This window comes from Sceloporus occidentalis, unplaced genomic scaffold (genome assembly GCF_023333645.1).
Source record: "Sceloporus occidentalis isolate IW3139 unplaced genomic scaffold, rSceOcc1.0.p SCAF_374, whole genome shotgun sequence".
In the NCBI taxonomy this organism is placed as follows: Eukaryota; Metazoa; Chordata; class Lepidosauria; order Squamata; family Phrynosomatidae; genus Sceloporus; species Sceloporus occidentalis.
In genome coordinates this window covers 318,436-341,383 of record NW_028317354.1, presented here as the reverse complement: position 1 = coordinate 341,383, position 22,948 = coordinate 318,436, and the positions used below count along the sequence as shown (strand labels likewise).

The following is a 22,948-nucleotide window of genomic DNA, read 5'->3' as shown; positions in this document are numbered from 1 at the left end:
TTCCTGTGTTGTTGCTTGGAAACTGATACTTATTGCTTGGTTGGTAATAGGGGAGATTTAAAGGTAATGCAGTCCCAATTCCTATATGATGAAATAAAATATTTCAGAGATCTGGATTTGTAGAAATCAGTTACCTTACCTTTGAAGAGGGTCCTTTAAATTCATAACTAAATATAAGGTTAAAACGTCTTATTGTTACTGTGACATATTCTTAAATATTATTAATATGTATGAACCTTCACAAACCGAGATATTTTGAATTAGAATTCACATTAAAAGGCTACTGATTGCTTTAGAAATCCTGAGTAAGCAAATTCATTTTAGAGTGAGTATATAGAAACTTATTAAAAGTTTAATTTGTTTTAATTTAATGTGATGCTGCCCCTTTAAAACATTTGCAGTCACATACCCCCAACGTTTGTTGGATTTACAGATTCTCTGTCTCTGTGTATGAATTATATACCTTGCACCCCCAAGAGGGCTGTATAATGAAATTGTGAAGCCAGTTGAGTATACAACGCATGATTAAAAAAAACAAACACATGAGATCAAAAAGAGTAACACAGAGGTCTGAGTGTACATGTTGTGAATGAATTCTAAGGTGTGTTATTTGAAACAAGGGATTTGATATCTGCAGATCCTTATAGCTGCGTGTTTCTATGTCATCGTTTTTTTAAGATGCCATTTTTAGCCACCCATCAGCCCTGACAACACCATAAACTCTCAAAGAAGGTACATGGTTTCCCAAAGTGCGCAGGGGAAAAGAATAAGGTGTAAGTGCTATGGGATTTGACATGGATAATTAACCTCACGGGTCCAATGGTTTGTTTGGGGCAGTCAGTTCAATCGGGAAAGTGAAAAGGTCAATATGTTAAAACACCAGTTAATTGTGTGGGAGAAATATTATGGTTAGATACAATGTGTTCAAGGCATATACAAAGTAAAAGTAGTTCATAATTTTCCCAGGGGGCTGGATTGAATAACTTTTGCCCCCAAGATGTTGTCGAATTACCAGTCACTATAGTAGCTCAGTTATTGGAAGGCTGCTATAAGGCTAGCTGTCCATCACAGAGGTTAAAGTGAAACAACACACACACATACACACACACAAGATGCTAATTATGTCCATCTGTTATCTGTTACAGCACTTTGGGATTAGATTTTTAGTCTGTGTGATTTTAAATTTGGTACAGGGGACTAAAAATACACCTTCAACTTCTGGCATCTTTTAACTGTTGCTGTGAGGTTAATCACATTTCTCCCAATACAACCTGTTTTACTAACTCTTAGAAGAAGAATTTACCCCAGATGGCCTTTAATAACGTAAAAAAGTTGGTGACTTGAAACCACAAACTCTCCTTCAAACTCACCCACAATGTCCTGCTTTAGTGCATACAACCCATAGAGTAGCCTTTTGGATGTCTACCTCATTCCTTTATTGAACATTGGTCATTTGTGCATTTCATTTTCATTATAACTTAAAACTATATTGCTGAATTTCCCTTTTTGTGCTCTATATTCTCTCTAGAACATATTTAAAAAGATTGAAATCTCAATGTATTCTTCTTTATTAACATATTTCATAAATAAATAAATGAATAAATAAATATATTTGTTTGTTGTCATATAAACGAAGGATAGACACGTATGTAAATTTTTAACTAGCCATTGCTATTGAAAAGTAAAATATACTAGAATGCATGCTGCATTCAGATTTCAGGAACATATGGGTATATCTATGGGGTTTGGGATACTAAGATGCTAAATGCTTTTCCCCCCAATGTTCTTGTTTTCTTGTTTTAGCAAAACATTTCAGTTTAAAAAAAAGAAATAGATTGATATCTGATAGATGAATTACACATTATAAATCAATTGGCTACTTTAATCACAAGTCCATCTCCTGAAGAACAAAAGGATTTGAGGAGATCTGAGTAGAGAATATCTGTGTACTTCTGCTAGACTGGGGTTTGAAGTTCCATATAATGTAATGGAACAAAACATGGAACCCCAAAACCCAGTCTAGCAGAAGCACACAGATATTCTCTGGGAAATAAAACAAACCAATCTCTAGTGGCATTTTAAGACTTGCTTTACCTTTTCTAGTTTTTTGATGCATTTGTTAAAAGGTTGATAGTTATAAAGAAATCTCAGCTGTGAATTTAAGGTGCATGGAAAAGACACAAAGAAATGTAACCCTTTAATCATTGACACGGAAATTTGTTAAGCCCACAACATGTAACTCCTGCACACTGAAACAGAAGTAGGGTAAATTAGTTACAAGCTGAGTAGTATAGATGAAATAATCCAGACCAGTTGCAAAGCCAGAGACTTCAAATCAGGACCATTTGGGTCTAGTCACTGTCCATCACCCTTTTATCTAACAAGTAAGGCATGCAGCATTGTGGTTACTTGCACACACAAAAACAACAATTCTAGGACTTGTTTTGGGGCTTTGCCTTAGTGGCTAAGGGTTACTTATGTCCTTACGGGTTATCTGACCCTTGTGAGATTCAGATTTAGATTTAGTGATATTTTCATGTATTCTGCTGGTTAAGTCACATCACTGCATATTACAATTCATTATCTGAGCCGGTTTTCTGTTTGCTCCCATTCCAAGCTTAGCAAGTTAGAATGTTTACCATTGACAGCATGGGGATCATTAGGTAAATATATCATGTACCAAACATTACTATTTATAGAGAAGACACCAGTGTTATGCAAACTGGAACTGGGGACCTGCCAAAATGTTAAAGGAATAATTTACTGTATATTGAATGCAAACTCTTTCTTATCAACTTTGCAATGGTTCCTAATTATAAATATTTACGAATGTGTAACTCACCCCAGATATCTTGCATTATGGTAAAAAATAGAGAAAAGTAATTTATAAGAGAGTGCAAGCAAACAATAACAACCACATCAGTAAGGTAATGCTCCATTCCAATCACAAAAATGTGTTTTATTACACTAATCAAAATAAAATAAAATAAATGTATATTCCCTATAGATTGTAAACTCGTTTGAGCAGGGCCCTCCTCACCTGTTGTCTCTGTTACACCCTTCTTGTTATGTCTTGTACAGCGCTACGGAATTTGATGGCGCTATATAAAACAATAAATAATAATATTAATAATATTACCATAAAGTGCACCGAATATTATATATATAATTATATATATAATATGATATAATGTTATATATCAAAGTGGCAAAGCAGCAGATTCAGATCACATTTCCGAACAGAGCTGTTCCAGTTATACTTACCAAGCATCTTGTAGATTGTAAGCTCCTTAGTTACATTTTGTTTCTGTAAATCCACATTTTTATGTTATGTACTACTCGTTATATTATGCTTACCGATAGTACAGCGCTGCTAAATATGATAGCGCTATATAATTATTATTGTTGTTGTTTTTGTTAATAATAATAATATAATAATAGTTGCATTTATGTGCTGCGATTAATTAGAATTAAGATGGAATTTATAACATTTGCAACTGTATGACCTAGTGTTATTTGTTAAAATGAATTTCTGACAAATATAAGATTTTCATGAACCATTATTTAAAAAGAGCAACTTCATGGCAAGGTGAGAAATGTTCAGGAAGAATCTACCACTGGTTTCCATGGTGACTACTCCACTTTTAGAACTTTGCCACTAACACAAATAACGGGATCAAATGCCCCCCACCCATTGCCCTTTTAACAAGTTGGCTACACTCTGCTGTAGACATTTAACATTGTGCTGCCTAAGACTGACAACACCAAACCGAATAGGGAGTTATTAGTAATCTTTATCAGCATCAAAATGTATTTTTAGGTCTTCTATAAATATAAAAGTGAGATAAAACACGTCTTATGAAAACCTGGTCAAAATATATTGCAGAGTTAACCCAGATTTAATCAAGATCTGTAGATCCACCTAATTCACCATAAATACTGAATGTAAATATTGTGTTTAATGATTTTATAGCATTCGGCTTTAGTATTGTTTATTCAACATTAATTAATTAAACCATTTGGGTTTGCTTTGGCGCCCGAAGGTTTATTATTTTATTCACGAATGTATGTATTTCATTTATTACATTCGTTGATTTTTCGTATGAACTTCTCTCATATAGACAAAAAAATTTGGATTTTAATCAGTTTATAAAGAGGGCTTCCACTAACCAAGGCAACGATACATTGTAGAAAATTCCAGTTGAAAATATTCACGTAAAAAAATCACTTTTCCGTTTTACATGATGACATTCAAAAATTCGGTTATTGGATTTTGTGTCCTAAACTGATCAGAGCAATTATTGTGTCTTGGCAGTGAGTGTTGTAGATTTCCATTTTTTTGTACGGTTGGAGATAACACTGTAGCTTTGTGTGTCTGTGTTTGTCAGTACTTGCCCATCACTAGTGGGATGGAGATATCCTTTCCAAGAGGTCCTAATGAATTGGCTTATAAGAGTTTGTAACAGGGGATGAAATCTATATTGGGTCCTAGTAAGAATTCATTGTGAAGTAGTGCGATCAATTTCCCTGCAGCACGGAGTGCCGGGATGAGCCTGGAGCCCACAGCCTGTGCGCTGCTCATCATTCACTCGCCCACAACTGGCCTAAATCATGCCTCTGGGATTAGGGCAATTTTACAGGATCTACTCCGCCTCATTTGGTTACTAATTGGTTTCTTGTTTTAGAAATCGAAATCTCATTTTCAGGAAATTACACATACCGTGAAGCTAGTCCATTGAGGTAATCCACGGGTCATGGTGTATTTAAATGGAAATAGATTGCTGCAATCGTGGCAAGTGGATGGGAACAGTGAGACCGCTGCTGGAACTCACAATTATATTGAGCCCATAACCGTGTAAAAAGAGGAATCATATTAAATAATAATAACAATAATAATACTAATAATACTAATAATAGCAGATACAAAAACACACATTCTATGTATATATGTTATTACATGTTATTTCTGTTATTATATTGCACATTATGCTGTAAAAATCTAAATAGTTGCAAAAGCATATATATATATATATATATATATGTTATAGGAAAACCACACATATGCATATATAATAGAAAAACACACACATAGAAAAAACACACACATATATATATATTTATATTACAGAAAACCACACACACACATATATATATATATATATATACCGTATATATATATACATGTGATTTTTATATGTATGTGTGTATGTATGGTTTATTTAAAGAGTGCAGGTTTGCAGTGAATTCAAAGTGGCTGGGAAAATTCTTTGCCTTTAAACGACCTAGTGGTTAGTTATTCTTTCTCTCAATAAGCTACTAGGTCCTTCTTGGAGCCCATTATTCTGGCAGCCACTCCAAATTACAAGAGAATCTTTAGATCTCGTTTCCACTGTAATCCTGGGGAAAAAAAGAGTGGTGATTTTCCATTTATTTTAAATAGACTTAATCAAAGACTTTACGGGATTTGGATGCGGTGGGTCAAGTGCAAAAATCACAAAGTAAAAGAAGAGAAAAGTTTAAAATGTGCAGACTTTTCCCTGCTTTTAAATGCATTTAATTATACGGGCAATCTATATACACCTAGTGCATGTGATTTATTTACATTGATTGATTTATGTATTTAAGAATTGGTCTGATAATGGGGGGGGGGGGTGTTACCTAGAGGCATATAATGTGTATTCACTCTTAACGCACTGAAGGGGTTAACCGTGTATCCTCTATAGGAAATAGTGGGTTTCAGGGCACTATACACATTGGATATACCCTGTCTACGGGAAGAAAGCGAGATCTATCATTAACCGATAAATGCGAGCAAGTTATTCATTAACTGTGCAGAGCCATTTTATTTCCTGTTTAAAAGACCATAGTAATTAGAACAGTCGCCTGGGATTAATAAACAACTATCGCTTTCCCACTTTCTAAGGTCCTGTTGTCTTTGTAATTTGGCCACCTTCTGAAAAATTCCTGTTCATTTTGATTTCAGCAAATCATTCCCAATTATTATTTTCAACGATCATTCTGAATTATTATTATTATTATTATTATTATTATTATTATTATTATAGCGCCATCATATTCCGCAGCGCCGTACAATGGGTAAACAGGACATAACAAGTAGTATGTACATAACAATTTGACTTAAAGAAACAACAGGTAAGGAGGGCCCTGCTCAAAGGAGCTTTCAATCGCATAGTAGTTTTGATTATAGGGTTATAAACTATGCTTAGAATAAGTACATTAGTTCGGTTAATTACATTAATTCGAATACTATATACGGTATATATACATCTATGTATCTATCTATGTATCTAACTATGTATCTATATATGTATCTAACTATGTATCTATATATATATATATATATAGAGAGAGAGAGAGAGATAGATAGATGGATGATAGATAGATAGATACATAGATAGATATGAGGTGTTAGTATAGGTGGTCTCATTCTAATTTAAATAAGCAAAGAAATAAATCCCCCACTAGATTCGGGGGGGGGGGGGAGTGTGAAACTCTGGCATTATAAAGGAGTTGGAGATAATAAAAGACTGAGATAAAGATAGACAGGAGTATGAGCCAGATGGCAGAGTGAAAAGAAACGTGTTTGGATAGTGGTATTGGGAATCTTTGCTGTCTAAGCCCCTGTGTGAGTCTGGTCAATGAGGGTCAAAGGAATGGAGGGACACACAGTTTGCTTTGCAATGTATCAGCTTTGTCTCTTTGCTAGTTTTCTTCAGTGATCTGAATAATAATTTGGAAGGAAACCTTTAAAGAACTGTAAATAAAAAATAAACCAGTGTAGTGGTTAAGTCGATATTTGGGATACTTCTAATCACTGAGATATTGTGGGTTCAGATTGTAATGTAAAATTTCAATAAAAATGAGATCTTGTATAATGAGAGAATGTTAAAATTATATACATTGTAATTGCATCTATAGTTAGATGATTGACGAGAAGGAGTTGGTGGTACAGCATTCAAAAAAGGACAGGGGTACAAAACTTCCCCTGATCTGTTAAAAAGTCTAGATAGTGACAGTGCCTTAGAAGGCAAACACTTAGAAACCACAGGATCTGTTTTAATAACATTTTCCATCATCCACAAAGCACTGTGTAGATACAGAATTAACAGTTTCAATGCGTTACAAGTCTAGCTACAAATGTCAATGAGTCCTGGGATCAGTCTCACTATTGTGTCTGCTGAAATAGTGGACACATTCTTAAAACCTTTTTCCTTTCTTACATTAACCATTTGCTGTGCACTCACCATAAAAAAAACAAGGGATGTTCCTGATAATGCTCCATTTTTGTTATTACTTTTGATCAGGTTTGTTTCTCTGTACAACCCCCCCCCCCCCCCAATTGTTTGACATTTGCAGTACACAAGGCATCGTGCTTCCTTTATATATGCATGATATTCAAATTTTAGTGTACTGAGAGGGGGGTGGATAAGTGGAAGAGCCTCCAAGCATAAATGGTAGAGGCTAACACAGTAAGTGAATTGGTATGAGGAGTACAAAGGAGACTAGACGGTTGTTTGCTGCCCTCACATTCAATGTTTCAGCTCACTGTGCATCCATCATGATGTGAAGTGTGACTGTTTAAGATAAATATACATTATAACGTAAATGGGTCATTTTAATTAATAGGCAGTCGTGTTCCATTCTCTCTATATTTCCCCTTTTGTTGGTTATTATTTAATAATGTCTATGGAATATGATGTATCAATGATGCAATTTACTAAATAATGAGTGACAATTCGTTGGCTTCCATGGTAACTATGCCATATTTTGACTAATCCTATTTCGTTACCATTGCGATGCCCCCACCATCTCACTACCTCTTTTTTCTTTTGTTCACCCTACAGGGCTTGGAGAGGCTTGGGGCCATTCTGCGCGGCCCAGCTCCTTGGATAATGTTGGCAGAGAACTTGGATCCCATCTTTTACAGGTAATTCAAATATGGAAAATGAGTTTTCCCCATTAATCATTAAAGAACACCGACATTTCAGTTAACTACATATATGTACTTGTTTACGGCAATCTATCTATCTGTCAATCTATCTATCCATCTATCTATCATAGGTCTAAACTATCTATAAAATCTCCCTCTCTCCCTCTATCTTTATCTTTCTCTCTGTGTGTCTCTCTCTTTCTTTGGGTTTTCTTTATGAGTATGTTTATAATAGTACCTTAATGTTACATATTTTCTTATGTTGTTTGAATGTTATTTATATTCCTTAAAACACATATGAGGAAACCAGATATTACCTTCCATCAAAACCTTCCATCTTGAATAATAAAAGCATGACATTGCTTGAGAATAAATGTGTTTTGCTTTATGTTTAGGCAAATAGAAATGGAATCCCCTGTTGTTACTTGTTTCAATTGTTTATCAAAGTCCACTAAAATATGAGGCGATTTGTGCATTGCAGAAGCTTAAAACCATTTTCCCTGCTGGGAGAGGCATATAACTTCCCAGTGATGACAGGTGATAAGCTGTTAGGTTGAACAATGAAAAGATTATTAACCTATTTTCCATTCATCACACACTGCCTAAGATCATGCTTGATTCAACAACGAGATGTTTAAGGTTGGGGTGAAGGGACATCTGACCACCCAAGCACTTTGCAAATGTAGATCTTATTTAAATGACTGTACTCTGAGTATACAGATAAATACATTTGATGGATGTTGATTTCCAAGCTTAGTGTATTTTCTCCTTTTCATACGCAGACCTTAGATGGTTTTATCTTTGTGGTGGCACCCGATGGGAAAATCATGTATATCTCTGAAACAGCTTCTGTTCATCTGGGCTTATCACAGGTAGGACGTCGTGATTACTGGTGCATGTGCAATTACTCCCACTAGCAGGTGTGAATAAGGGAATGCATTAAGTTCCTGTCATTATTTGCCCAGATAGACACATGAGTCAGCCCTCCACCTGCAAGGTGCACAGGAATATCAATGAGATACTGTGAATCCTGTATGTTAGATTTCCTGTAGGGTTTACTATTAAAACAAAACAAAAAAATATTAATAATAACTATTATTACTATTATTATTATTGCATATTATCTGGGACCATGACTTATTTGTGTTTAGTTTGTATAATAAATAATGGAAACACTATTGTAAAGTCCTATATATATATAAAGATATAGAATGTAACGCACTCACTTGACTGGAATCAGAAATATACATATTTCTACATAAACCATTTATACGTTGGAGTCTATCTTACACCAACAAAATAAACAAACAATATTAACAAACAAAGTGTCCTTTCCTGTTTCAGGTAGAACTCACTGGAAACAGTATATTTGAGTACATCCATCCAGCAGATCATGATGAGATGACAGCAGTTCTAACAGCTCACCAGCCCTATCATTCACACTTTGTCCAGGGTACAGTCCTAAAATTTAAAGCTTGGTATGGGGGGGGGGGTGGTGGTGTGTGACACAGTACTAACACCTAACCCACCTGTGTTATAGAATATGAGATTGAGAGATCCTTCTTTCTGAGGATGAAATGTGTCCTGGCAAAGAGGAACGCAGGTCTGACCTGTGGTGGATACAAGGTATGTCTTACCACTTGGAGAAGCAAAGCACATAGATTCTCTCTAAGTTCATCTACATAGATACATGGTGATGATGATACGAATAATAACAATATAGTACCTATATTAACTCTAGTTTTATAAAATACAAACTGTGTAAATTTGATTTTTAAGATTTTAAAGCAACTGTAACTTCAAGTTTTCTTATGAATGCTGTAGCGATGCAATATTGTGGCTAATGTGTTATTAGTATTGAAATCTTCTTATGCTTCATGCTGTGTATAATTGTTAGAGTAAGATCCACGTGTGATGTTCAAGTATGTTGTGTCTTGCAGGTGATACACTGTAGTGGGTATCTGAAGATCCGACAGTACAGCTTGGACATGTCCCCGTTTGATGGCTGTTACCAGAATGTGGGCTTGGTAGCTGTTGGTCATTCCTTGCCTCCCAGTGCAGTTACTGAAATTAAACTGCACAGCAATATGTTCATGTTCAGAGCCAGCCTGGATATGAAGCTCATATTCTTAGACTCGAGGTAAATTATAACATTTTTTCTAAAGACCAAATTGAAAAAGTTGATTTATGTTTAGCCAAGATTATACAAGTTACTTACTACAATCGTTACAACTAACCAAAGAGGACAAGTTGGTTCGCCTGCTCATGCTCTCTTTTCCAGTTGTGCTATTTGAAATGCATATGATAGTTAAGTAAAGGTCAGTGAATGTGTGCGAGAAACACATTTTTTCACTAGAAGCACCATAATACTTTAATAATGAGAATTAATTTAGTTATTCATACAGTAAATATAATGATTATTCATTGTCCAACCTGAATGTGTGTGATGACTCTCTTTTTTCCCCAGGGTTGCTGAATTGACTGGGTATGAACCTCAAGATCTGATTGAAAAGACATTATATCATCATGTCCACGGGTGTGACACGTTTCACCTTCGGTGTGCACATCATTTGTGTGAGTAATTTATGTGTGCAAATCTCATATAATCTCCCTGTACACATATGGTGTATTGGTTATATATATATATATATATATATATATATATATATATATATATATATATATATATATAAAAGCAATGTCCTACATTTAAGGTATTACTAGATTCTATAAAATCATTGCTTTCTCCTTACTCCGCATGAATAGGTAAATTGTCCCAAATGACGTCATTTATCATTCTACCACAGGCTATATGATCATAGAAATGTACATATGATGAATAAACAGATTGATGTACCGTTTTTTGAAATCTCAAAGAAAGAATTGAGGTTAATAAGAGCTGTATGATAGTTCCCTAGTCTCTCTCACGCTTATTTTGAATAGATGGATATATGTGTGTCTCTCGATACGCAGATGTATAGCTGGGTCTGTGATATACATACACTGGCTGACCTGGGGGCAATAATAAGCAGGCTAATAATATGCATTTGTGTTTGTCTTGGCAGTGCTGGTGAAAGGACAGGTCACCACTAAATACTATCGGTTCCTGGCCAAGCACGGAGGCTGGGTGTGGGTGCAGAGTTATGCCACCATCGTCCACAACAGCAGGTCCTCCAGACCTCATTGCATCGTCAGTGTCAATTACGTCCTCACGTAAGTAAGCACGACCACCCTACCTATCTATGATGAGTAGGAGATGGGAATGCATGTGCTTGATCATGGTTCACACGTTAAAACCTAGTGGAATATTTATACAGCACTAAACAGGCAGGACATCTGGTTTTCTTCTCGACATCAGACTTTTGAGTGTCTTAATTTCAACCAGATTGGTCAATAAATCTATATAAAATAAAAGTGAATTTTTAAAAATCTCTTTACTTATTTATGACAACAGGCTGAGGCTAGGAGCTATTGATGTGCACTTATTTAACAGAAATCTGGCTCCTGAGAGAATAATGGCACTCTGACAGAAATGCTTTTTTTCCATGGGAATATGTGCAGTTTAATGGCATTTCTCTATAAAACTCACACATCACAAGCATGTACATCACAGAACACACCCAGGGACAGTACTATAAGTTATCCTCAGATAGCTTATCCTCATCACCCCCTGCAACAGAGATTCTGTTTGCCAGTAGTATTAGTCTGGGGTGGGGGATCTCATTCTTGCCAATAATCTCTTCTCTGTGGGCTGTCTTGTCTCTCAGGCATATTCTCCTATTGAGGAAGTCTGTGTGAATTAGGTCCTAATGAAAGAGTGGACCTCTTTAGTCCCTGCTCTTGAAGCTGTAGATCTTAGGGTTGGTTTGCTCACGTGATCATGGCAAACAAACACTAGAAATATACTCAAGAAAACCTCTCCGTTCTCTAAAGAATAACCTCTCTCTGAGTTTTCTTGCTATTTCTTCAATTTATGTGATACAAACCCTTGATACAGTAGCTGAAAGATCACCATGTGACTTACATGGTAGCAAGTATTTGGGGATAAATTGCTACACTTTCAGTTGTTACCATCCAAAAAACTTGCTTTTATTTTTTCTGTCTTCAGTACCATACAATCAACAATATAATGGCTTTTACATTGTAACTGGCATCCATGTAATAAAAAATCTCATTTTCAACTATACTTTACAACACAAACCTCGGTAATAAACGTCATAAATAACATTTCACCAATTCTTTGTTTGCAAGGGTGACATTTAGCCCTTTCTGTGTCATGAAGAATGTGTGTAATAACATGCAACTTTACAGTAATCCAGGGACTTGCAGGGCCAATATTAACGGGGTAGATATACTTGGAGAGTACACTCATGACGTCATCAGTCAACACCTCATTGTGAGAAGCTATATGGAGTAGAGGCAGCAGATGAGGATGAAGTGGTTAGCAATGCATGTCAAATGCATAACAAAGCCTTCTCTCTGCTTATCTTACATGAGATCACAAGGGGCGAAAGACTGCATGGAATGCAGTTATTAGAAGCTTGTTAGCACCAGGTAGTTTAGCTAGGCTGACAACTGACATCAGGTGAAGAGATGCTATTCAGTTGTCTGTCCCTTTTGACATAGAAGGAGAAGAACCCCAAGGTCCACTTGTATGCTGCATTGTATCAACCTGTGTTATTCCTCCAGCCCCAGAACTCTTATTACCTTCAGCCAGTCTGTTTGTTTGTATATTTATTTATTTATTTTTGCTTGCATTCTGCTGTTGTGGCAAAAAATAATAATTAAAATAATAATAAATAAAAAAATACGCGAAATGCTGCTTGGGACAGTGGTTGTGAAATGCTGCAATAATATTAGTTGCATGCTCTTAGACCCCAGAAAGACATTCTAGATTTAGCACCTGTTACATAAGCATTGCATGTTATTATATTATCTGAGAACTAGAGACTGGTATGATTAAGATATCTTACAAATGGCTGAGACATTTTTTTTTATATAACTGCATTTTATGTGTAACTGTTTAAGGTAAGGTAAGATTTTTTTTTAAGATGACAACTACATTTGAGATACAACTATATGACTGAAAACCCCTTAGTGTAGAATAGAAAAAAATATTGGTAATTTTTCATTTTATTTGTGGGAAAATTCAGCAAAAAATCTAATGATGTGAAGTTTGCGCCTTGTAAAAATATTGTTGATGTCAAAACAGATAAATATATCATCAGATGGGAGAAGGATTCTGGAGTTTATATTTATATACATTTGAAAATACAGCACACATCCTGACATGGATCATGATGCATGTCACTGTTATGGTATTAATAACATTTTGTAACTCTGTTACTATTTGAGTCAGGCGCAAATAATACTAAAAGTATCAATGTGATCAGAACTATGAAATAAGAGTATTTTGTGGGCCGTGAAACAAAATGTAACAGTATCCTTTGTGTAATATGATTTCATTGGTAAGGTTCTCAACGGCTTTACAATCACTTAAATCACTTAATATAATCTCTTAGTTAGGATATACCACATTGAGACCAAAACCACAACCAATCAACCCAAACCATATTTGCTGTTTACCATTAATATTTTATATAGTTTTCTATTTGAAGATATTAAGCTATTTATATTTTCCACATCTGACATCACACATGCGTCCACTAAACTTGTAGTACAGTGGAACGTAACACAGGTAGCTGTTATGTTAGTAACTAAGGATTGACAAAAACACGCCAGCAATTCTAACAGATTATATTATGGTAAATCCCTTCTCAGGAGCATATCACTACAGAAGAGTAACCTCAATCAGCACATCATGTTAACCACTTCCATATGAGTAGCTGAAGGAAAAGGTAACAATCAGGCCCATCAAATTTTTAACCTTCACAACCGGATTGGTACTACTTAAGTGCAATGGTCAATGAGGTCCACGTCAACCTACCCTCTTACTTTTAGGGAGAACCCCTAGAGTCATCAAAAGTGCAAAATAGTGGAGGACTAGCACATCTGAGAATCAATCTAATGTGAGAGTTTGTCCTATGGTAACATCTCAAATGCTGGCTCCAGTACAGAGCGGAGATTAGTATTAGTATACTTGACCAATAAGGGCAGTGTAGAACAAAAGGCAACATATCATATTGAGCTGGTTTCATACCCAAATGAATTTCCTTGAAGACTCCAGGAACCAAATGTAATTCATACATATATTCATGCATTTTCTGGAATGTGACAGTTCTTTTTATAGTTCATATTAATTTGAATTTCCCAATAATGTGGAAATCAAATGTAAGCACATGTGTTGTAAGTTTGTAATGGCAGAACTATTCCTGTACTTTTGACTTTAGGCAAAGTAAAATAAAATGCTGTACATTTAGGGATCTGTGGCAGTCATTCTCTGTGGTTTGGTGTTTTTCTGCCTGTAACTGTTTTTATTCTTGTTACACTTGCTGAGAAATGACTGATCCATTAATAAGCCAAAGTAAACAGTAAATTGCAACATGTTTATATTATTTATTCGGCATTTTTATATTTTGTTATGGGAAATACTTAAATCAGATGTGTACAGATGGTTATCGGTTATGAGTGATTTCCCCCAAACAAGGGCTTCAGTAGAGTCAGAACGTAAAATGTATAGTTTCCTGCAGGTCCTTACATAATGTCCCTGGTCATAATGTCAGTGACCAGGGTGCCCAAAGTTCTGACTGCTGGCTCAGTGAGATGTCATACGAACCAATACAAGTCTACTGGCTGCAGAAATTCACTTGTACAGTAGTAGAGTAATTGGAGGCATCAGCTGTAAAGCAAGAGCATTTATATTTCTAAACAATCTTTTTAAAATATATTTTATGTTTTGTATTTCAGTTTTATCAAGCCCAATATCAGATTAGACCCTCAAAGCACATCACTCATGCCATGCACCTCATGTTCCATACTCCTCCCTGTCATGCACCTCATGTTCCACATTCCTTTTAGTGCGGCCCCTTATATTTTATTACTCCTCCCATCATGTTCTATAGTCCCCATCTCATGTTCCTACCTTCAATAATGCTAAAAGCTTAGTTTGGCTGCTGAGTCTAGCAGAAGGAGTTGAGTGGTAATGGGTTCTATCATGAAGGTATGGTGAATAATACTCTGATGTCAGCATGAAATACCTGCATGGTAAGCCCACAGTGCTTTCAGGATCAATGAAGTTAGGGTCATGGGGGCTACACCTGTGCAAAAGTGTAAGGGATCAGGGTCTCTCTGAAAAACAGACACCATTTAGCCTTAAACAGTGACAGGGCTAGACTGAGGCAGCCCTGGCATGCTATACTTTTATACTGTTGCAGTAGGTGGTCGCATGCACCTATCTGGCAGCCGCACACTTCAGGGCTGCAGTAAGTAAAGGTGTGTTGCACTTTGGCCAATGGTCCACTTGGCATTTGTGTGCCAAATGGCTGGTCCAGACCTGCCTGATGATTTAGCAGGGGTGCTGCTCTAGGACTGACACAGAACAGCACCTCAGTTGCCTTTCAGAGACTACTATGCAAATGGATTCCTCTTCTTCATGCTGCTCAGTTTTATGCAGAATGCCAGAATATAAAGTTGTCTCCTGGCACTGCTAAATGGCACTGCATATGATCTCCCCAAACTGTCATGAAGCACAAATTGCAGTTCTGCATGGAATATTATAAACAGGTTTCCATTTTTACAAATAATGCTCATAATGCATGGGTAGGCAGTAATGTTAGCAAAGAATATGTCTATTCCACTCTCTTACTGCTCAGGGATACCTTATTCCAAAATTCATTATTAAAGTTAAAAATGTGGCCTGATTCACGTTTCTTTTTGTGTTTTTGCTGCTTTTGTGACCCACATAAGAAATCAGTGACAAATAAAAATCTGAAAAAAATAAAATAAGACTGAAAATTGCAAAATAGAACAGAAGTGCAGACTGTTTAGTAATCTATATTTAAAAGGAGGCATTAAAACTTATATGCGCATGGCTTCATGGTTGTGTGTTTTAATGAGGCACTTTGGTGAACCCCTGAATTAGATCAGCCATTAAATTAGCTTTCATTTGGTTTATCTGCCTATAGACAGACACATTATAGCAGTAGTTTAGAAAGATCTCCTTAGGGAACTATAGACCACCAGGTTTTAAGAATAACCGATGATCTAGTGAGCAAACATGAATTCACTTAGTTTCCATATGAATGGTAATGTTTAGTTATTCCCCAGACGTGTCTTGACTAAAGCTTTGTAAAAAAAAAACCCTTCATTATAGTTTAACAGAAAATAACATGTGTATAGTCTATATACAATACAACTCCCCTTTGGGCATGGAAGTAAATATATATATATATATATATATATATATAACTTTGCAATAATAGATAGGTTTAATATATATAATTAATAATTGCAGTATTTTGTATTTATTATTGTTGATAATTGGTTGAACTATTCAAACTTCATTAATCTTATAATTTGGTAAGCATTGTATTTTGTTCACGCTTTCAGCAATGATTAAACGTAATTATACATTCTCTGGTTGTCACTGACAAAATCAAATCACATCACATCACATTTTTTTTATTTTTTTTGCTGTTTCGAACTCTGAAAACCTTCATTTATTTCAAAGATTGTTCTGAGCCTGAAAATTCCATCCGCTGATGCTTGTAGGCATATGATAATCAGGACAGCCAGGGATTGATAAAATACTCCCCGTGGGGCTATATATCAAACTCTCCCAGCTGCAAAAACTCTGCAATACTAAAGGGACAATTTTCAACACATTCATGAAAAAAAATATTATTTCTTTCAATTATTATTATTTTTTTTACTTAAATAAATCTGGTGTTCAGCGTTACTGTAGCAGAGGTCTAGGATTAAGGCTGTGATAAATGTTTATAAAGAGAAAATCTGGGATATGTATTTATGATGAATGTAATTTAACCTTGTTTAGGGAGTAGTACATATGTGGCCGGAGTTACTGTGCTAAATGGCAAACAAGTAAGCTGCATATGGACAGTCACAAAACCCATAGGGGTTATGTATAACATAAAATGGAATTCTGGTACCACCATTGGAAAAAATGGGTTTGTTGCCATAGTGACCAATGACCTTTTGTGCTGATTGGACCATTCCATCGGTAGCAACGGCAAAAAGGCTATTTTTCAAACCTTGCATTAGAATTACTTTTTTTTTTTTTTTTACTATAAAATTTGATATAAGGAACTTATATATATATATATAAGGCACTTCGTTGTTATCATGACCCAATTGCTGGAATGTGAGTCAGTTGCTCCTTTCCGTTTCCCTTCCACATTACAATCTATCTGGCCAGAATTAAATAATACTGATAAAACGTTATATTGGTAAACCATTCAGATATATATATTCCTTATAATTGTCAATAAATATTGTATTTACTTTTGTTAGTTAACCGCCATTGGTGAGTAAGTCTGGTATTCAATGCCTCATTGTGCTGAACTAAGAAGATCCCTAAATTCCCCCCTTTAAAGGTTATTTATCATATTGGCCCAAAAAGAGTTCAAAAGATTCAGAGAAAAGGAAAACTTTATAATTATTTATATTGATTTTATAAATCTAGAACAAACCTTTTTGTTATATTTAATGTATACATCTTTTATGTGACACTTTCCATGTTCGCATAAACAATATTTACATCTATTGATTTTAACCCTACTTTAAATCCTAGGGCTGCCATGGGTAGTCATAGTAAAATAAAGTTCTATCTATCTATCTATCTATCTATCTATCTATCTATCTATCTATCTATCTATCCATCTATCTATCTATACATATGTGTGTCTTGTCACTAATTAATGACTAGATAAGTGACATCTAGATTGTATAACAAATCTATAGGGAGTTAAACAGATTAGTATACAGCAGCACTGAGATTGATCCGTCTTAATTGACGTGTTGAATGTTAACTCGTACAAATTGCAAATGAAAACAAATGATTCCAGACATTTGCAGATTTTTACTTTATGCAGCGTATCATGTGATATTGCATTTAAATAATGTGTATAGGCAGGTATGTGCAACTGTATTTTTTTCAGAATTTGAAAATTAGCTGATCATTGATTTAGGTGCAAGTTTGTCATTTATCCTTATTTTACAAGGTGAAATTAAAATATATATATATATGAGGTAAAGACATTTGCCAAAAAAATATTGGAATGCAAAATATTGTCATAAAAATCACTTATGTTTTACATATACATTTTGGGAATGGGAGTTTAAATATACATTGCAACCCCTATTCCCTAGTTCCAATGGTCAAATGGTTCCAATGAATTTATGAAGAATATCACAATAGTGAAAACAAAAAAAGGCTCCAGGTATAGTGGGAAATTGCTTGGCCTCAAGAGCAATTGTTTCATCTCATGGTGGCAGTACTGGTTCCTCCAACTGCCCAGGGCGCCTCCATCTACTCAACAAACTTTTCCAAAACATACCCCACCTTCATGGCCTTTGTTTTGTCCCCCTTTAAGCCCAGAACCGACAAGCCTCTGGCTTCTATATGAGACAAGACTCCATAGACTCCAGTTGGGAGTCCCAAGCTTTGGAATAAATCCTTACAAATAAAATTAAAAAACAGTGGTGTTCTTCAACAGCATCCAAATCCCACCGTTATATGTCAAGGCGCTTTTATGCATAATAATACCAAAAACATTTTTAAATAAACACTTTATACAAAAGGCTGCTGTAGATGAAATGACAGAAACACTACAACATTCTATAGACTTTTTAATAAAAAAAGTAAATGAAAAGTACCCGCACTGTTATTCATTGTGAATCATTGTGTATGTAAGATCTATTTACATTTGGCATATCAGAAAATTGTTTTAGGAGTTTAAATAAAAGAGCATAATGCATATTTAGTCAAGCATTACTGCACTAAGGCATTAAGTAGATTAGAAATAAATGAAAGCAATTAAGGAGCCTGTCTAAGAAATGTAATATATCAGAGACATGAATCAATTGTTTGCACAAAACATTATGACTGGCAGTAGATGAGATTTAATCAAGTATGTGTGTTCTACAACATTTGTGTTTAAGAAAAATGATTAATGAATATAGCCTGCCAGTAATCTCCGATTTCATGAATCTGTCATTTGCAAACTTGATTTGTTTTTGTGGAAAGGCCTACTGGTGCCACCTAGTATTATGGCATCATAGTACATTGCTGAAGTGAATCAGGTTTGATTTGATGTTCTGATGCTGGAATTTTATGTTTTCTTGAATAGTGACACCCTTCATCCAAAATGGAATTCTGAACAAGTCATGGAAATGGAAAATGTACCTTTACTATGTAAATACTGTATCTAAACATTTTATTTAACAAATAATTATTTTGTGCTAAGAGGAATGTTTGGAAAGCGAGAAAAACCACAACGGGTTTTATATATAAAAAGTTGCAAGCTCTCCCAATAGGAAAGAAGATCGCTGATGAGCAAACAGGCCTGGGCCAGCAGTCATGCCCCCTTATCTATTGGTTCAAGGAGACTTTTTCCTTTTCAGGTTTCTGAATGCTAATCTGGGATATGCTAAAATGTAATGCAAGTAGTAATAGTTTAGACTTAATTGTTTTGGAGTTCTGTTTGTTGCTGATGTAAGCCATTGTTTTATTTTAGTGATATGTGATTGACTAACTTTAATATTAACTTCTTAAACAGGGATACAGAATACAAAGGACTGCAGCTTTCACTGGATCAAGTAACCACAAAACCTTCATTTTCTTATGCAAACTCAAATCCAACCATAAATGACACCAGGAAATGCAGCAAGTCTCGGATCTCCAGCACCAAGTCTAAATCTAGAACATCACCATACCCACAGGTAGATTTCACACGTCCATTTACTCTTGTTGTTATAGTTGTCATTCTAGAGGGAAGTGGCATCTAATCTGTGTTAATTTCTTACAAAATGTCAGAAATAACCACTTGCCACAAAAAATGTATTGAATTCTGAAAGCCTTCCTGAAAGCTCCCTTGTCTTCATGTCAAACATAAAACCCAGTCCAAGCCAATGAATAGAGGAGGGCAAGATGGACGTAGCAGGGCAGGAGCTAAGACAGAACTGAACTAGGTCATGGCTAGGTTAGAGGATTTTGCGCATTGGCGGAGCCAAGTTGCCCTTCAACAGATAATTAGCCACAGCTTCTTTTTCTACATAAAACTGAATGGATCATATCTAAATACATAGAAAGAAATGTAATGGTTTGAATATACTTTTAAATACATGATTTCATGACGTAATAATAGAGATGTATGGAAAAAAATGTTTATCACCTGATTTAAAGCACGTTGTTTTCATATTTTGGTCAGGTCTTATGTGTGAAGCAGAAAAATGCTTGTTTTATTTGTTTGATGGACTAGGTAATCAATCGGTCAGTCTTCAGATATGGAATCATTATAGCCACCAGTAAGCCTAATGAAAAGGATTCTTAGTGTCATGAAGGTTTAAATGTGTATGGAAAGGATCAAGCTTGATTAAGACCAGCCATGCCCAACATAAACCTTGATGCGTATCTGTCTAGAATGGGTTACATAAGCATTTTTAAGGCCCTGGGGCACAATTGAACTTTGACTGAATGAAGAAAGCTAATCTCCTTACATAACCCTGTCAATGTATTTGCCATAGAATCCCCTTTTTTCTAACAATTCCAGCACAATTCCAGTTTCTTAGTAAGAACGCTGGATATTTGATATATTACCTAGATAGATGAATCTCCGTGAGACCTTGAGTATGAAGGAAGAATTCTGTCTCCAGAGAAATATGTTGTCAATTGATTGCCATGGGTTGCTGCACTGGAAAAAACTGAAGGCTTGTTGCTAACGTCAACAGCCTGTTTATTGCCGCTCAACCATTATATCTTATTCTTTAATAACTGTATTGGGTTTTTGGGAGCATTGGTTGCCCCGGAATTGTATACTTTCAATTGAAATATTCATTTTGTTACATTGAAATTTTCTTTAAGATATTTGGATGCATTTTTTGTTAAAGTGTGATATAAAAATTATGATTCCTAATATTCATTGATATATATATATATATATATATATATATATATATATATATATATATATATATATTGTAGCAGGATGGCCCAATCAAAGCAAGAAACTTTTTATAAAGTCTGAGGGGCCTCTGGCTTGACTGCCTCTCTCCCTGTTTCCAGCCACCTAATGCCTCTAACGGCCGCCCTTTAAACACCTGAGTGCAGGTTAATTGGCTCACACCCCCCAGCTGGGAATAATGAGCGTTCCAATCTGCCACTTATGTAGACAGACTCCATTACCTTGCCACAATATATATATAGTAACATAACAATGTCTGCGCTTTTATGTGTCTGCCCTGTTCCCTGCTGTGATCTGGATCATTTTTATGCATATGAACGGGATGCTTTCTGTAATATAAACATCTGTATGTCTAAGAGGAACTTGTACAATGTTTTCCATTATTTGCCAATGAGGTAAGGGTTCTCTGTATGCACTTATACAGATACCCGTGCGTTTTGCCGGTACTCAGGATGCTGTCAAAAATATATCTTTTTTTGAGATATGACAAATACAGTTGTATGTCTGGGTATCTATTCAGCTACTGACTTTTTTCCATTCCTGATGCCTTTACCTTAGTATAGTTTATGAATCAAGCATATAACTTATATTTTTTGGCTTGGAACCATCATTTTGTTGTCTAGATAAACTGTACTCCGTATTATGACTGGAACAAGACAAAGAACATTTATTTTCTTATATTTATTTTATAATGTATTTCTTTCTCATTTTAAAATTACGCGAGTTAATTTTATCTTGTATCCAAATACATATCTTAGACCTGATTATCTATTAAACTTGGCTGCATTAAATTTGCATTATCTTATTGGTGTCATTACCATTAGCAATGCAGTTGGGCACAGCCATGAGCAAAATGTTATTGCTTCATACCAAAGAAAGCAAAAATATTACACCATGCCCTGTTAATGAAGTAATAATTAAATGAATCATGAAGTTCTGTGCTGGAGGAAACATACATGTTTGCTCCCTCCACTAGAAAATAACAGAACTCCTTTTCATTATGATGATGGCCATTATTTATGATGGGTAGAACGTGGCTAGTCAGGTGATAGGACAGTCAGTAAGAGTTATATTACAAAACATAGAGAAGGGCATGATTAGTGGATTTTCTTAATATTTTCATAGTCATGAATGCAATTTACTGCATATCATAGCTTCTTCTGCAGTTTTGGTAGATCTTGTATAACTTTACAGCTAGGAGGGCATGGGAGGTGTAGTTCAGTAGCAGCTAGGCAATAAATTATCTTGGACTGAAAATTAATACCAAGTAGTAGAACATTTTCTCTCTGCTAGCAACTGCTTTACGCTATAAATAGCGTAGGTAGTTTACACGTTTTATTACAGGATATGGTTTGCAGTGCACCTAAATAGGAAACACGCATGATTAGATATTGTCTATAAATAGGGCGTCTCGGTGATATTGAATTAATGTGTTGTATAATTTCTTCATATAACATTAAGAATAAAGATAGCAATTATCAGCCAACCATGGATAAAGAAGGGAGCCGTAGATCTGTATTTTTTCATCTTAACTGTTCACATACCTAGACATCATATCTAGCCATTACTCCATTCACCATTTTATCATCTCCCCTGCAAAACTTTATTTTTTAAATCTAATATACATTTTCTATGACAATTCATGTAAGGTTAACCCAGCACTGGCTGATTTGGTGGTTCTGCATCAGCTGGAAAAGAAGGTTCTTTAAATAGTTAAGCATGGTGTGTGTGGTTTCTCTGCCTGAAAGCAGAACCGATTGAGAGAAGGTACTGCATTTGGCTTAAGAAAAAGGTATCCCAATTTGCCCCATTACTTTTTCCCCCCCTTTTGTTACATTATTTTACAGTTATTCTGATATCATAACACTACAGAACATCTTTGTTATGATTATAACAA

At 35.3% G+C, this 22,948-nt stretch overlaps 1 protein-coding gene across 1 annotated transcript in view; it reads left to right on the top strand.

Moving 5' to 3' along the window:
* The window catches only part of LOC149273466 (single-minded homolog 1-like), a 34,721-nt gene that overhangs the window by 6,000 nt on the left and 5,773 nt on the right, over positions 1 to 22,948 (top strand). The window contains exons 2-9 of the mRNA XM_089506278.1: positions 7,866 to 7,948; positions 8,734 to 8,823; positions 9,296 to 9,404; positions 9,492 to 9,577; positions 9,892 to 10,091; positions 10,419 to 10,525; positions 11,017 to 11,164; positions 19,648 to 19,810. Of these exons, the coding sequence (XP_089362404.1) occupies positions 7,866 to 7,948; positions 8,734 to 8,823; positions 9,296 to 9,404; positions 9,492 to 9,577; positions 9,892 to 10,091; positions 10,419 to 10,525; positions 11,017 to 11,164; positions 19,648 to 19,810 (986 nt within the window). The remainder of the gene's footprint in view (positions 1 to 7,865; positions 7,949 to 8,733; positions 8,824 to 9,295; positions 9,405 to 9,491; positions 9,578 to 9,891; positions 10,092 to 10,418; positions 10,526 to 11,016; positions 11,165 to 19,647; positions 19,811 to 22,948) is intronic.